This window comes from Mastigoproctus giganteus, chromosome 8, assembly GCF_048544385.1.
Source record: "Mastigoproctus giganteus isolate SK-2022 chromosome 8, ASM4854438v1, whole genome shotgun sequence".
Classification (NCBI taxonomy): domain Eukaryota; kingdom Metazoa; phylum Arthropoda; class Arachnida; order Uropygi; family Thelyphonidae; genus Mastigoproctus; species Mastigoproctus giganteus.
The window spans coordinates 165265781-165282703 of NC_143582.1; the positions used below are offsets into that span (position 1 = coordinate 165265781).

The window sequence follows — 16923 nt, forward strand, 5'->3', positions numbered from 1 at the left end:
AGCCATGAGATAAAGGTTCCATTGGAGAAGAGACAATCACCAAGTTGTGATCTGAGGTGCCTAAAGGACCTCTCACTTCAACCTTGTACTTAGAAGGGTTGTTTGTGAGAAAAAGATCAAACGTATTGGCTGTATGATTAGGATTGTCTGGTATTCTTGTAGGTAAATGAACAATCTGTGCTAGGTCATTAGTAATTGCAAACGCCTCAGCATCTCGACCTGCTGGGTCGGTGTGACTAGAAAACGGAAGCCAGCTGGAGTTGTGAACGTTAAAATCACCAAGGAAAATTACCTCACTGTTAGGAAAGTTGGACTGGAGAAAGTCAAGTTGCAAGGAGAGGAATTCAAAGAGCTCCAAGTGATTAGTGGAGTTGGGAGAACGGTAGAGGCAACAGATGAATTTTACACAATGAGGTAGAGAGATTTTAAGCCAGAGAAGATCAAAGAGAGGAGATTCCAAATTGCCAAGTCTCTGACAGGGAATATCAGAACGGACATATGCACAAGTACCACCTTTGAGGCGAAAGGAATCATACAGCAAATAATTTGGACATCTGAGATGAGCAGTAGTTGAATAAACTGATAACTGAGATTCAGTCAGAAAAAGTACATGGGGTTTGGAAGACTGCAAGTGGAAATGGACATCGTTGAGATTAGAATTGAGACCACGTATATTTGTGAAATGAATTAGGAAGTCCTTGGGAGGTTTAGATCTTTTCGCAGATAAGCTTGCTCTATTATTTTGACAATTCATGGTGTATTCAATAGTAAGAAAAAATGGGTGGGACATGCTGTATGAAGTAATGAAATTTTGGATATGGCGTACATGTGGTAAGAATATACCCAGATCCTTGACATAACGTGGCCTCGACAATGCTCCCCGCATACACACTACTCGGACTCCCTCCAGTCATTATCTGGCAGAGTAGAGGTAGCAAGATTATACACTAGCTGATCCGGAAGCTTCCTAGAGAGTTACCAATAGGTTCAGTCTGGTGTACTAACTAGCGGCCGGCCTGCGAACACCGTTTTAGAGCTGTACCCTCGAAATGTAAGGAATATTGGATCTCGCCACGACATTCATCATAACCTCAAAAATCATCAATCATACTGTATGATGGAAGAGATAGGGAAGGGTTGGCCGGAACTTAGCTCTAGAGACTAAACATGGGTTGCACCACTTCAAGCCTCCAATAAGCAAAGTGGTGGTATTTCACCGGTTGATGAGAGTCATCTACCACCTAGTACTGCCTGGTAACATAGAGGGGCAGCGTTCCTCCATGTGGTGTGGGCGCCACACCTCGACCCCTGCTTACGTTGGTTCACACCTGGGAGGTCACCCACCATGTACTTGTGCATGAAGGTTAACTTGTGAATGAAGATTGGTCCATGATATCAATAGTTGGACTGACGATGATCGTGCTCAGGTAACTGACAAACTGAATGAGTATTTTGCATCTACATTCACACCTGAGGAGGGGAATGCCAGAAGTTTATCAAACTGTCAGGGAGCTAAATGATTGTTGAAGTTAAACATAAGAAAGGCACCCGGGGTGGATGGGATCTATCTAGTTATATTAAAGGAGACAGCAAAGGAAGTAAGAAAACCCTTAGCCATAATTATGAGAGCTTCTTTGGACTCCGGGAGGTCCCCATGGACTGGAGATGTACAAATGTGATCCAAATTCACTAAGGGTGACACAAGTAATTACAGACTTGTTAGTTTAACATCTGTTCCGGGGAAATTAATGGAGGCACTGATTAAAGAAGTACTACTGGATCATCTAGACCTGACTGCAGTTACAGTTCAGATCCAGCATGGGTTTGTTAAGTGGAAGTCTTGTCTGACCAATTTGATTGAATACTACAATGAGGTTACAAAGCAACTGGATGCAAAAAATAATTTTGATATCATATACTGTACTTCGATTTCAGGAAAGCTTTTGTTACTGTTGCACATGGAAAACTACTGTACAAGTTGGAGCAGTATAGCATTAAGGGCAAGTTGCTGTTATGGATAAAGGGATGGTTGAGTGGGAGAAGGCAAAGAGTGGTAATCAATGGACATTGCTCCTTGTGGACTAATGTTTTTAGTGGTGTACCCCAGGGGTCCGTGTTGGGCCCATTGTTGTTTTCTGTATTTTAAGGAAATAATCATTTCAAGGGAAATGATTATTCCTTTGTATAAGTCAGTGGTCAGGTCACACGTTGAGTACTGCATACACGTCTAGAGGCCTCATTTTAGGAAGGATGTAGAGTTGCTCAAACGAAAAGAGCAATGAGATTGGTGAATGGAACAAAGGATTGCCCTTACAAAGAAAGACTTAAAAGTTCTGCAAATTGCAGCATCTGGAGACTAGGCACCTGCTTGATGATGTGATTGGGGTGTACAAGGTCTTGAATGTTTTGAGCAAGCTGGATGTTGATGGGATTCTTTCTCTTGCTCAGATTGCACACCTGAAGGGGCATAAATTCAAGTTGAGGAAAGACATTTGTAGAATAGATGAGCAGAAATTTCCTCTTTCCAGCAGGTGATTGATTGCTTTAACAAACTTCCATCTGTCATTGTAGAAGTTGACAGCTTAAATAAATTCAAGGCAGAACCAGAGAAGCATTTGGATTGAATGGATGGATGAAATATGAATGGTTTTTTTTATTTTTAGCTGATGCTATATAAGCTTGTTTTGTTGCATCAAATGCCTCTCCTGAGGCTAATGCTTTTCATTCTTGATGTCTTAGTCTGTGGGTTCATTATGAGAACCCTTTAGGTTAAAATTTTATATGAAAACATTTTAAAATTAATAAACCCAGTATGACCTTTAATGCAGACTTGTTTGTATCTCCTTAGATTAATAGTAGTAGTAGAGGCATGTGATGTAAGAAAGCAAGCTTATGAAGCATCAGCTAAAAAAAAAAAAAAAAACCCCCCACCTATTTGACACATCCATTCCTTCTAAACGTTTTTTCTGTTCCTCCTTGAATTTATTTAAGCTATCAACTTCCACAATGACAGATGGAAGTTTTTTCCAGCAATCAACTCCCCTGGGCTAAAGCAAATTTCAGCACATCTATTCTATAACTGTCTCTCCTCAATTTGAATTTATGCCCCCTCAAATTCAAAATCTGAGCAAGAGGAAGAATCTGATCAGAATTAAGCTTGCTCAACCCATTCAAGGCCTTATTCACATCAATTAGATCACCTCGCAGGTGCCTAGTCTCCAGACGCAGCAATTTGCAGAACTTAAGCCTTTCTTGGTAAGACCACCCTTTTGTTCACCCCTTGCTAATCTTGTTGTCCTTCTCTGTACTCACTCAAGCAACTCTACATCCTTCCTAAAATGTCTCCAGACCTGTATGCAGTACTCAAGGAGTGGCCTGACCATTGCCTTATACAGAGGGATAATCACCTCCTTTTCCCTACTAGCAAAATTCCTGTATATCATTTACAATACCCCATGGTCTTCTCTGGCAGCCTGTTTGCACTGCTCAGAAAATTTAATATCTGGCTGCACATTACTCTCAGGTCTTTTTCAGTTTCTACCACACCTAAGTGTAGTATCACAGAGTTGGTATTTCTCTGGGGTTATTTCTACCCATATGCAGTCCTTTGCATTTGTCAATGTTAAACTTCAGTTGTCACTTCTGAGTCCATCTGCCCAGCTTTTCTAGATCCTGTTGCAGTAGTACACTGCTATTACTGTCATTAACAACCCTGCCAACCTTCGTATCATTTGCAAACTTTTACATTAAGCCTGATATACCTCCATCAATATCATTGATAAATATACAAAACAACAGGGGGCTCAACACCGAACCTTGGGGGACTCCACTAATAACATTATTTCAGGAAGAGCAGCATCCATTGATTACCACTCTATCTTCTCCCACTCAACCACCTTTTTATCCATTGTAGCAAATTACCCTTAATACCCTTAGATCCCCATTTGTGAATTGGGGATACATTTGCACATTTCCAGTCTGTGGGGACTTCCCCTGGGTCCAAGGATGCTCTCTTAATTATGGGTAAGGGTTTGCTTAGTTTCTTTGTTGCCTCTTTTAATATAACTGGTTAGATCCCATCCACCCCAGGTGCCTTTCTTATGTTTAACTTCTACAATTTCTCCTCCACTTTGCTCTCAGTTATTACAAAATCATTAAGCACCCTGTTACTGTTTGATAAACTTCTGGCATTTTCCTCCCTTAATAACTCCTCATGTGTGAATGCAGATGCATAATACTCATTCAGATTGTCAGCTACCTGAGCATGATCATTAACAGTCAAACCATCAAATCAAGTGGACCAATCTGATTCACCCCCTTCCTTCTAGAGTTTATGCAGATTGTAACTTCTCTTCATTTTATGGTGTTTTTAATGGTACCTACATACTATACCCTAAAGGTGGACTTTGCATTTTAAACTGCAGTGAATGTTCCAATAGAATTAGTGTTTTAGTGGAGCAAATTTCTTTTCTGTGCTCTTGTTTTATGTTTTTTTTTTTTTTTTTTGCCTCTCAAAATTATTTGTATAATTTGAATTACTGTTTTATAATTAACCAGACAAAGATAATACCAACTGTTGCCACAAAGAATAGTAAATCTTACAATTTAGGAGTGTTATTCTACTCTAGCTGCTAAAGGAAGCTACTGGTTCGTGTTGCTTAAGGATGTGCTAATAATGTTTTATTCTAAATGGTTCAGTTAGGAAGATACTTACATCTGTAGTTCCAGTGGTATGGCATTTTTCTTCACTGTCATTTTATTTTATTTTATTTTTTAAGTAAGGTTCCATAGGAATGATTTCATCATAGGAATTATAGTCATAATTTTGGTACAGTAGAACTTCAATTATCCGTCAGGGTACGGGACCAGTACCATGACTGATAATCGAATAGACAGATAATAGAATACTGTATGTATATTAAAAACATTATAAATACAATAGACCAGGTCATCTAACTTGTTTACTTTTTTTTTGCCGACCGGGCTAGCCGAGTGGGTAAAGTACCTGCCTGGCAACCCAAAGGTCGCGGGTTCGATTCCCGCCTCGGGCTTGGATCAAAGTACTGCAAAAAACCTTGGGAGGTGCAATATGGCCACAGAAGCCGATGCGCCAACAACTACCAAATCAAAAAAAAAAAAAAAAAAAGTTTACTTTTTACATAATACATAACGTAATGAAATTTAATTAAACTTTTAATTATTATTTATTTTTTACCGGGTCATCAAAAAATCATAGTATGGATATCTACATATATACCTATTTTTAATATTTTGACTTACATTGGTCTATTAATGTCATAAAAAAATTTTAAAGAAAACAATATTACATATAGTACATACAACATTGTTCTAATGTCATTAAAGAAATTTAAAAGAAAACAATATTATATAATTAAATTTCTTTTCTAAAAAAGTCAGTCAATTTCTTTGGTTTCCTTACCCCTCAAGCCTTTTGGGAGGCAATGTTATGAATTTTAAGCAAACGTAACATTTGCATAGCATCTGCTTCTTCTTGTACCTTGAACCACTCAATGCACTTTGACAACATAGCTTTAGCTTCACAGTGGCCAATTATGTTTGTTTTTCCATCAGCAGCAGCTTTTTCTTCTTCAGTTACAGAATCATCCGAAATTGTCATCACTCTTTGCACAATTTTATCGTCGTTTAAAATTTCGCATCCAACATCCATTTTGTCCATATCAAGCCAAACATTTACTTTCTTCATTGAAATATTTTTAAAACTAGGAACATTCAAACATAACTGCAAAATTTCAGTTTCTTTAGAAATGGTTTCTGTATCAGTTGAATATATTTCTGGCCAAAACTTATTCCAGCTTCTTTGTATTGAAAATTGCATCTTTTATAGTGTAGCTTTTCGAAAACCCTATCAAATCTAATTTATTTTCTGCCGAAACAAGTTTTTTGAATGAACATTTTGCGATAATGACATTTCATACTCTCAATGAGGCCTTGGTCCATCGGTGGAATGAGAGATGTTGTGTTTGCTAGCAGAAAGTGGCATGATATTTTGCCATCATCACTTTTTAAATCACATGTGTATGGGATAAGTAGGCACATTGTCCATCAATAGCATTGCATATTGTGGTAAACCTTTTGATGCCAAATGTGATCTTACACAGGGTACAAATATTTTATTAAACCAATCATGAACTATATCTTGGCTTATCCACTCTTTGTTTTGTGAGAAATATTTAACTGGCAAAGCATTTAAATTAATATTTTTAAATGACTACTGCTGGCATTAGCACATTATAGTGAAGCGATCTTTTATCCCAGTGCCATATATTCACTAATTGAGGCCAGTGTCTTTTGACGTAGTGCCTTCTGATTAAGGCCAGTCTCATCGCAGTTGTATATTTGGTCTTTAACCAAACTTCGATCAGCTATTTCCTTCTATAGTTTTTCACGATAAACAGAAATTGCTGCACTATCTGCACTTAGCTTTTCATCCTGGATCGACAATTATCAAATACCATGCTGAAACTTAAATTTGGCCAACCATCTGATGCTAGCCTTGAATGAAGGATCTCCACCTAGTTTTTTATTGATTTCAGTGGCTTTTTTGATTATTATAGGTCCCAACAATGGAATTCCTTGGCTACATTTTTGAACATTGTTTATGACTTTGAACATTACTATCAGTGGTTTCCATTTTCGACACATGGTCTTCAGTTTTGCCTGCATTACACATTATATCATTTGTTGTTGTTCTTCCTATTCCATAAACCGATGCTATACTTGTAGCACTTTCGCCTTTTCTTAGATGATTGATTATTTCAGTTTTTTGTGAATCTGAACACTACTCACTTCTCTGTCATTTCAATGGGTTTACTAAATAAAAATTATTAAAATATGAAACAAGAGGTTAAAGTACAACCGCATACAGTGAGTTGTAAACAAAGACTGAGTGACACATGGCGCCAATATCACAATGCATTATGGCATAGTGGGGTTAAGTGATGGTTAACAGAGACTGATGGTAAATAGGGTGACGGACAATTGAAGTTCTACTGTACATATCTTTTGTAAATTGTCAAGTAGCTGCTATTTGATTTGTCATTTTCAGCATTCATTCTGATGTACAAAGAATTTTTTTTCTAATATTTAAATTATTTATTTACAAAGTTGAAATCATTGAATTTAAATTATGTTAAACTATTTTATTTTTTATCTCTTACTTCCAGAAAATTCAACTGTAGAAACAGATTTAAATTGTAATATTATGACTTCTGGTGCTTTGTCAATTGCTTGTCCAGCGGTCAACTCCATTGTGAAGGTAACTATAAGAAATAATCATTATTTAAAATATAATTATGCCTTCTTGTAAAATTTGAGATTGTGTGTGTATGTGTCCATACATACATACATACTATATTGCCAAAAGTATCCTTATTGAACTTGGATCAAATGAACCATACATAGGCAGATCAACAAAATATAAGTGGTGTTTAAGGCTTTGAATGGATTCAGCAAGCTCAGTGCTGATGGCATTCTTCCTCTTGCACAGACTACACACAAGGGGATATAAAAATAATTTTAAATTTTATTTTTAAAAATAATTTTAAAATATAATTTTAAAATATTTTTTAAATTAAAAATGGCGGCGCCAGACAGGAAAATGTGAGTAATTTTTGTGTCCCCCCCACCTATATTTCCGTCACTAATTAGCTGAAATTTTAAAAATCACATTTGCTATGCATTAATCAATGCTTTTCAAAAGAAAACTATTCCGGTTGAAATCTATCGTTTACTTTTTGTGTTAAAATTGAAAAAAAAATTTTATTGGCCTTCCATGGCGCACTTCTTTGTACTAAGTAACTCTCCTTTTGGTGACAAAAAGGTTGCTAAATAGTTAATAATTCAATAAAGATCATTTATAAATTTTTTGACGAGAAGTATTTTTTAACAATTTTCAAAGCTGGAGTTGTCCCAGCAAGGAGGTACTCAGAGAGCCAGTGTTGAGGCGGTGATGATAGGGAAGCGCCTGCGCAGAGTCTTGCACGGTTCGCTTCTCCCCAAGACGTTAATCACTTCTCCAGGAATAAGTCGGAGTTGCTTTTCTCACACTTGTCATTCATAACAACTAGAAAGACTCAGATAGATCTTTTCGTTACTTCCTCAGTTTTAGGCAAAGAAATTTCGTGAAAATTACACTCAAGTCAAGTGGACCCAATTCCAGACTTCGCCGAAATTGGGTCCACTTGTGACCTGAGTGTCACCCGAATATCAGTTCCATCAGTGTTTTAGACTCCCAGGTAGCAAGTACAGCTTGTCTGGCATATCTGAGAGAATGTCTGTGACAGCCTCAAGGAATAATAAATTTATGCTTAATAAACTGTGTTAATATACTAAATTTGTTGTTCTTATTCCAAAAACATTACTACTAAAGTAACAATATCAGAAAAAATAAAATTTTAGAGTACTTTTGATATCCTTTTAATTTTCAATTTTTCCTGATAGCAAAGAATGAGTACCGGCACTTATTTTTTTACAAATAAAGCACTGTATATATATAAAAAAAAAGTAGGGATAAATGTAAAAGTTTTTTGCCAGATCAGATTAATGCCATCAATTGTAGATTGAACATTACATCAGTCTGTAATCTAATTATTATAGTAAAAGTATAATACAGTCGGTCCTCGTATAACACGTGTTTACATTACACGAATTCTTTGTTGGAAAAATACAGGACCATGCTGAGGAAATGCCGCGAGCTAGGCCACAATGTCTATGTGTCTGCAATTCTGCCCGGACACGATAGGAGGGATTATATGGTAAAAGCCTTGTGGATTAACTCAAGACTTGAAGGACTCTGCAAGGCTTTAGGGGGGGGAAATTTCTATCATCATGGCCCACACTTGTAAGTAGAAGGAATTTGTTTTGTAGAGACGGGATGCACTTAAACAAAGGTGGTGAAAAAGTTTTTGCCAGTATTATTGAGGATACCTTAAAGGTTCAGGGAAACTGCTAGTTAGGGGGATGTGGGTAATACTGACACGCGTTTATCTGATAATATTGGTAAAAGTAACTCTTGCACATACTCAAGAGTTCTTATCTGTTACCCCAACTGGACATATTATCTAGGTGTTCTGGGGGACAGAAAAGATTCAAGTGAGCAGGTAGCTAATGCCAGGGAAGAGAGCCTAAAAAACTTCAAGGGTTGTGTTAGGGTAGTTAAATATACAAGAACAGTAAGTCTTAATTGTTTATATAGTAATGTTATGTGTCGTCAATAAAATGAGCGAATTTGAACTGCTGGTTAAAACAAGTAACGCGGACATAATAGGGCTTACTGAGAGGTGGTGCCACCCGGAAATTGGGGATGATGAGTTTCAGTACGCTTGGCTTGTATAATGTATTTAGGAAGGATAGGGTCAGAAGGGGTGGTGGGGTAATGCTTCGTATCAGAAGCAGCCTGAGTGCAACGATAGCTTTCCTGGATTCAGCCGTTTCACATGCTAGTATAGAATCTGAATGGTGTGAGATAGTTGGAAACAAAGGTATAATGCGAGTAGGAGTAATCTACAGACCAGGTGATTGTGAAGATTATGACGAAAGCCTCTACATGCAAATGGAATGGGCAAGTAAGCGTCAATGTCTTATTATGGGTGATTTCAATTTGCTTCTAATTGATTGGAGTAAATTGGAAGGAAACTCGACATGGGGAACAAAATTTTTAAATCAACTAGATGACTGTTATTTGTATCAACATGTCAGGGAAAGTACTAGAGAAAAGAATATCCTAGACCTCATCATCAACCATGACTCAGATGACATAACAGGGCTGACAGTAGAGGAACCAGTAGCAGGAAGTGATTATGGAGTTCTACGGTGGATGATGATGAGAGAAGTAGCAGTAGTAAAAGGCAACGGAATGGGTTTTAATTTCAGAAAAGGAAATTGCGATGCCTTAAGATGCTACATGGCCTCTATTAACTGGGTAGATATCGCACAGAGAATGAATACATTTGAACTGTGGTATGCTTTTAAAATATTAATCACAGATGCCTTGAATCCGTATTTACCATTAAAAAAAATACTCCACGAGGAGGGTTCCAAATTGGATGAATAGTGAAGTTGCCACATTACTTGAGCAGAAAAAGATGGCATGGAAAGGTTACAGAGCAATAAAAAGTACTGAAGCCTATAACAGCTACAAAGTGATGTGTAATAGAGCCACAGAAAAGGTTCGACAGGCAAAGGCAGTTTATGAGAAATCACTAGCAAACAGAACAAAGAGGGGGGGGATAAGAAATTCTTCATATATATAAATGCCAAGAAGAGCAGGACAAACCAGATCGGACCTTTACGTAAGGGAAAGGGGATAGTATTAAATACACCAGCTGCCATTGCAGATGAGCTCAACAGTTATTTTGCATCGATATTTACAAATGAAAAACCTTTTGTGGCAATGGAAAATTGTGGGAGCAAAGTTGAAAAATATGTAATTAATGATATTGAAATTTTGCAAGATTATTTAATGAAAAAACATTTAAGCCTACAGGCCAGTAAGGCTCCTGGAGTTGATGGAATATACCCTATAATCTTAAGGGAGGCGGCAAGTGAGTGCATTGAACCATTGAGGCTAATTATGCGAGCATCACTAGACTCTGGGGATTCCCTTGAATTGGAAAAGTGTCGATGTACTCCCATACATAAGGGTGGCTTTAAGAGTGAAGTGGGAAATTATCAACCTGTCAGTCTGACTTCAGTGGTAGGAAAAATCATGGAGGCAATGATCAAGGGTGGAATTCAGGATCATTTGGATTGAATTGAAATTCTCAAGGATACTCAGCAGTTTTGTAAAGGGAAAATCATGTTTAAGAAATTTGTTTTGCTATTTTGAAAGGGTCACTCACGAGCTGGATTTGGGGAATAATTTTGACATTGTTTATTTAGATTTCAGCAAAGCTTTTGAACTCAGTCCCACATGAGCGGTTGCTTTATAAGCTGGAACAGGTTGGAATCACTGGGAAAATCCTTAGATGGATAGCAGGATGGCTTCAGGGCAGGAGGCAGAGGGTTGTGATAAATGGCTGTTCCTCAGATTGGGTTGATGTAAGAAGTGGGGTTCCCCAAGGATCAGTATTAGGACCACTGTTGTTTTTAATTTTCATACGACATCGAAGAAGGGATAGAGGGCGTGATGTCTAAATTTGCAGATGATGTTAAAATTGGTAGAATAGTTAATGATCACTGTCAAGCTGAGTTTCTTCAGAGAGACCTAGGTAGACTTCAGGAATGGTAAGAAAAATGGCAGCTATGCTTTAATCCAACGAAGTGTAAGGTATTACACCTGGGAAACAGTAATCCCAAAATAACTTATTCACTTGGTGGAGTTCAACTAAACCCAGTACTGGAGGAAAGGGACTTGGGCGTTACGATATGGTCAGACCTGAAGTTCTCTGAGCATTGTAAACAGGTGGCAAGGAAGAACTATGGTGTCCTATTGATGATCTATTGAACTTTTGCAAGTAGAGATAGAGACGTGATAATCCCATTATATAAGGCTTTTGTTAGACCACACTTGGAATACTGTGTTCAAGTATGGAGACTGCACCTAAAGAAAGACATCGCGTTTCTTGAAAGGGTGCAAAGACGGGTAACTCGCCTGGTGAAATCGGCGAAACGGCATCCTTATGAAGAAAGACTTTGAATATGTGGGTTGCAGAGTTTGGAAACTAGACACCTTAGAGGAGATTTGATTGAGGTGTTTAAGGCTCTGAGAGGCATCAGTAAAATGAATGAGGACGAAATTTTCAAGATTATAAATGATGCTAGAACTAGGGGACATAAATTCAAGTTACGGGTTGAAATGTTTAGATTGGACTGCAGGAAGTTTTATTTTAGCCAGCGAGTTATAAATTACTGGAATAAGTTGCCTACATGGGTGGTAGAGGCTGACAGTTTGGGGAAATTCAAAGGTCATCTGGATAGTACCTTTGGGTCAGAGAAGCGCATAGGATTATAGGTTTAATTTCCTTTTCTTTTATTAATTATTATTTATTTTTTTATCATTGTTTTATTCGGTTTTTTTTTTTTTTTTTTTTTTTGGCGGTGCAGCATTAGCCATAGGCTTTCTTGCACCATGCGGCCATTACTAATACTAATACTGACTTGGAACGAATTACAAAAAAAAAAAAAAAATGTGTTATTGGGTTCACATTATGATATTTTAACAATACTTCCATTTATCCCTACAGATGCATAATACGTTTCTATATTTTTTTCAGTCTGCGCTGGCTGGCAAAAACTTACATAAAATCGAATTTCCGTAAGTCAAGTACAGTATTACGTAATTCGGGGAGTTCCTGTATATAAGTAAAGTTAGAATAATTAAGTGAAAGAAAAAATAACAGTTGGGAATGTAAAGAGCACAAGGTGCCAAACTAGTAGGGAAAGGATAGAAAGAAAGAGAAGTATTAAGAATGGACGAAAGGAAAAGAAGGTAAAACACCCAAGTTAGACATTAAATTATAAGGAATTAAAGGCTGAATTAGAAAATCAATTAGCATTAGCAAAGACATGATGCAAGAAAGCAAGCTTATATAGTATCAGCCAAAAAAAAAAAAAAACACCTTTATTTCATCCATCCACTCAGTCCAAATGTTTGTCAAGTTCTGCCTTGAATCTATTTAAACTATCAACTTCTACAACGACAGATGGAAGTTTGTTCCAGCAATCAACCACCCGCTGGCTAAAGGCAAACTTCCGCACATCTATCCTACAACCGTCTTTCCTCAATTTGAATTTATGCCCTCTCAGACGATTATTCTGAGCAAGAGGAAGAATCCCATCCGCATTGAGCATGCTCAAACCATTCAAGACTTTATACACCTCAATCAGATCACCTCGCAGGTGCCTAGTCTCTAGACACTGTAATTTGCAAAATTTAAGCCTTTCTTCATAAGAGCAACCCTTTGTTCCATTCACTAATCTTGTTGTTGCCCTTCTCTGTACTTATTCCAACAGCTCTACATCCTTCTTAAAATGAGGCCTGCAGGAGGGATGAAGATGATGATTAGAGGGATGAAGCTGCAAAGGAAAAGTCAAAATAAATTATTAACATTTATGACTACAATAAAATATCATGCACCAGAATGGGAGGTGATATTTGATGAAAAAATGAATTTAATAATGTGAGAAAAGTAATGTAATAAAATCTGATGCTTGCTATAAATAATTGATACATAATCCAGGTATTTCATCAGAGGACTGCACCTGGTTATGTATCAATAAATTGCTTTTCTATACCTACATATTGCCCTGGATGAAAAAATAATAAATATAGGTGCATTCTAATAGAATGGAAATTTAAAATGTAAATAGAAAGTATTAAATTTTTTGTAATAGGGAGGGTAAAAGCTATAAATTCATCTATAAAGATGGGGAGGGTAGTACCAGTGCAGTGTTTTTGAGAAAATTAAGGTAAAATTAAATAAGTAGTATAATAAAAATTAACATTAAAATAATAAATAAATGTATCCAGCGATAAGTAGATTTAATGGGAGATTAAAGATCAAGGATAAAGATCAGGTGTCAACCAACAGAATTGCACAACATAGTGTCCTCTGTTTCTGACATAAGGTACATGCCATGGCAAAATAAAATAAAATCAATACATAGTATTAAGAGAGGGAAAAAAAAAATTGAGACAGTAGCCCCTGGTTACTCTTACATTTATGTTTTTTATCTTTATTTTTATTTATATACATTTTTGGTTCCGCTGTTATGTCAACCTTAAATTACATGCCGGCTTTCTATATATCCTCCCTTTTAACTTTATTTTCTTTTTTTATTTTACTTTGGATTTCTCAATTTTTTTTTTCTTTCCCTTAATACTGTGTATTGATTGTATTTTATTTTTTCATGGCATGTACTTTATGTTAGAAACAGAGGATGGTATATTGTCATCTGCATGCAATTTTGGTGGTTGACACTTGAGAATGATTCTACAATTTTGCTATATACGACATTATAATTTTGTATATTGATATTTATTTATTTCTATATATATATATATATTTTTTTTTTAACCCTTCTTTTCTCTTAAATTTTTTTTTTCTCTATATTTACTTACTTATAATATATATGTATGCACATATTTAGGGTCATTATAAAGCCCTTATGCAGTTTTAAAATATCTGTAAAAAGGGTAAGGTAAAGAATTTATTAAAGTTTTACATACATTTATTCTTGGGATTGTTAATTCTCAATATGTCCACCGTCATTACGTATACAAACTGAGATACTATTCTGAAGTTCTACAGATATGTTTTGCAGTTGATTTTCAGTAATACCCTGAATTGCATTAGTTATTCTAGTCCGAAGATCATCTAAAGACAGAGGTTTTGTTGAATAAACAATAGTCTTAACATGTCCCCATAGAAAAAAATCCAGTGGGCTCAAATCTGGTGGATGTGGTGGCCAAGAGATTGGTCCACCTCTTTCAATTCATCTGTTAGGAAAATTTTCATTCAGAAACTGCCTAACACTGAGCGCAAAGTGACAAGGTGCACCATCTTGCTGAAACACTGTATCACCTATAAGTCCTAAATGTGTTAGTTCAGGAATAAAGTAATTCTGCAACATTTCCAATTAACTCTCACTATTAACATTCTGTCCTTGACCTTCGAAATTGTGGTTTACTATTGATGGAACCTGCTTCTTTAAACTTTTTCATCCAGTTAGTTATGGAATTCCTCTGTGGTGCATCTTTGTTGTTAATTGGTTCTAAATCTTTTCTGTATTGTGATTACAGTCTTTAACTCGGCCAACCACAGCACACAATTTACTTTCTTTTCTATTGAAGTCATTTGGTCAAACCTAATTCTGCAAAAAAAAAAAAATAATAATAATAATAAAATTTTTGCTTAATTACAATAAAATAAATGAATCACTCTTAGTACATACTAAACTTCACTAAATTGCATTTCTAATGTTTTTTAGAGATTGTTCTATACATGATAAATGTTTTTTATCATGTGTAGAACAGAAGTTATGAAAATTTAAAACTGCACAAGGACTTTATAATGACCCTGTATATTTTTTATTTTGTTCATACTAACAATTGATATCACTAGCAACCACTACTGGTGAAAATATTGAAACAGCAAAGGATTGTACTTGTACCTACAGAAACAGGTAGGAAGTTGGAATTCTGTTGTCAGTCAGCTGAACATTTCATTTGCATCACTATATTTTGTTCGTTAACAAGGCACATTTTACCGGAATTGTTAACTCCTAATGATGTTAACTGCCAATACCAACAATACTGGAACCTCCCATTTATGGGTTCATGAGACTGCACACAGAAAAGCGGAAAAGTAACTTCAAAAATTCACTTTTCTGTAAATGTGTGGAATCCTCTGTGACCAGCTGCTTGGACCATGCATCTTCCTGCAGTGTCTGATAGGTGACATCTGCACCTGCTGGCCCGCTTAAAGAATGTAGTTCATTTCAGTTCAAAGAATGTAGTTCAACATTTCAGTAGAAAAATCATATAGTATATGAATGAACTGTTCTCTGGCCATATACTGAATTGGCCATTGCATTCAAGCAAGGAAATGGAAGCAGGATGTACAAACATAAGGTAACAGAAGAGTTGAACTACATGAGAAAATTTTTAATAGCCAAGACTCATTAATAATGTTCTAGTTCTTTATATGGTTACATATTTCCTACTCCAGTGTTTCTCAACACTGGAGTCAACACAGCATAAATTTTTAAGATTTATTATTATAACATAATAATGAAATTTAGAAATATTACATTATATTTAATAAATATAACATATCTATTAAGCACTAAATGGTACCAACCACAGGGGGTAAGAAGGTGAAAAAGAAATTTTAAAAATTCCTTTTTCTAACAATATGATTAGCAGACATACTCAAGATATATCATCTGATATGGAATAGCAAATATTTGCCAACATTTTAGATCAGAAAACGTTTGCACTCAAAAAAGATAAATCTGCTGCTATCACCAGTAAAGTACAACTATTAGATTTATTTTGGGTAAAAAAAATAATAAAACCAATTTTTCTATTGCAAACAGTTGTCTAGAAACAAGTGGTCATGATGTTCTAAATGTAATGAACAATTATTTGTAAAAACAAAACTTATCTTGGAAATTGTGTCAGTTATTTGCAAAAACAGAGCATGCACCTTCAATGGCAGGCTCATTGACCGGATTAGCCAATACTGTTAAGCAGAAACACCCATTATTTCTTACTATACATTGTTTTATGGCACATTATCCTATTACATTGTCTTAAAGAAGTTTTGAAAAATGCTCTTCATCAAACTATCAAAATAGTTAATCACATTAAAAATGCAGGAAAAAAGAAGTAGCATTTTTTAAAGCTAAGCAAGGTAATAAAAACTAATCACCTTTTGTTGCTTTTGCATGGTATGATGTGTGCTGGCTGGTGAAGGAAGTGTTCTTTGATGGGTATGTAAAAAAACTTATTATTTACATTAGAAGAGAACAAATTTTGCAATTATTGATCTGATTTGATTTCAACAGTTTAAACAAATTGAATGCATAGAAATATAAGGTGAATATTAAAGTATCCTCTCTTTTTTCATTGCTTGGCTGAGGCTTCAGCCAAGCAATGAAAACAAATATCTAAATTTATACAAAAAAGGTGGTAGAAGTTTTACATCCACTTGCAAAGTCAAATTCATGTGTTGAGTTTTTCAGCATTAAACGAAATTAAGCAGAAAAAAAGTCTTAAATTCAGATGAATTAAGTGTTCTTCAAAATTCAGTGAAGAATAAAAATACATGCAATGTGCATCAAGCACGAATTTCACATTAAGTGAATTATGAATTAAACATTTTAATTATTGATATAAAATATGTGTTAGTGCGAATAATAATTCAGGTACAGTGATCC

At 35.8% G+C, this 16923-nt stretch overlaps 1 protein-coding gene across 1 annotated transcript in view; it reads left to right on the forward strand.

Annotated features, from left to right (window-relative positions):
• The window catches only part of LOC150081979 (GTP-binding protein 8-like), a 105656-nt gene that overhangs the window by 8639 nt on the left and 80094 nt on the right, over positions 1-16923 (forward strand). Inside the window, exon 2 of the mRNA XM_090379875.1 lies at positions 7206-7297. Within this exon, the coding sequence (XP_090236001.1) occupies positions 7244-7297 (54 nt within the window). The 5' untranslated portion in view covers positions 7206-7243. The remainder of the gene's footprint in view (positions 1-7205; positions 7298-16923) is intronic.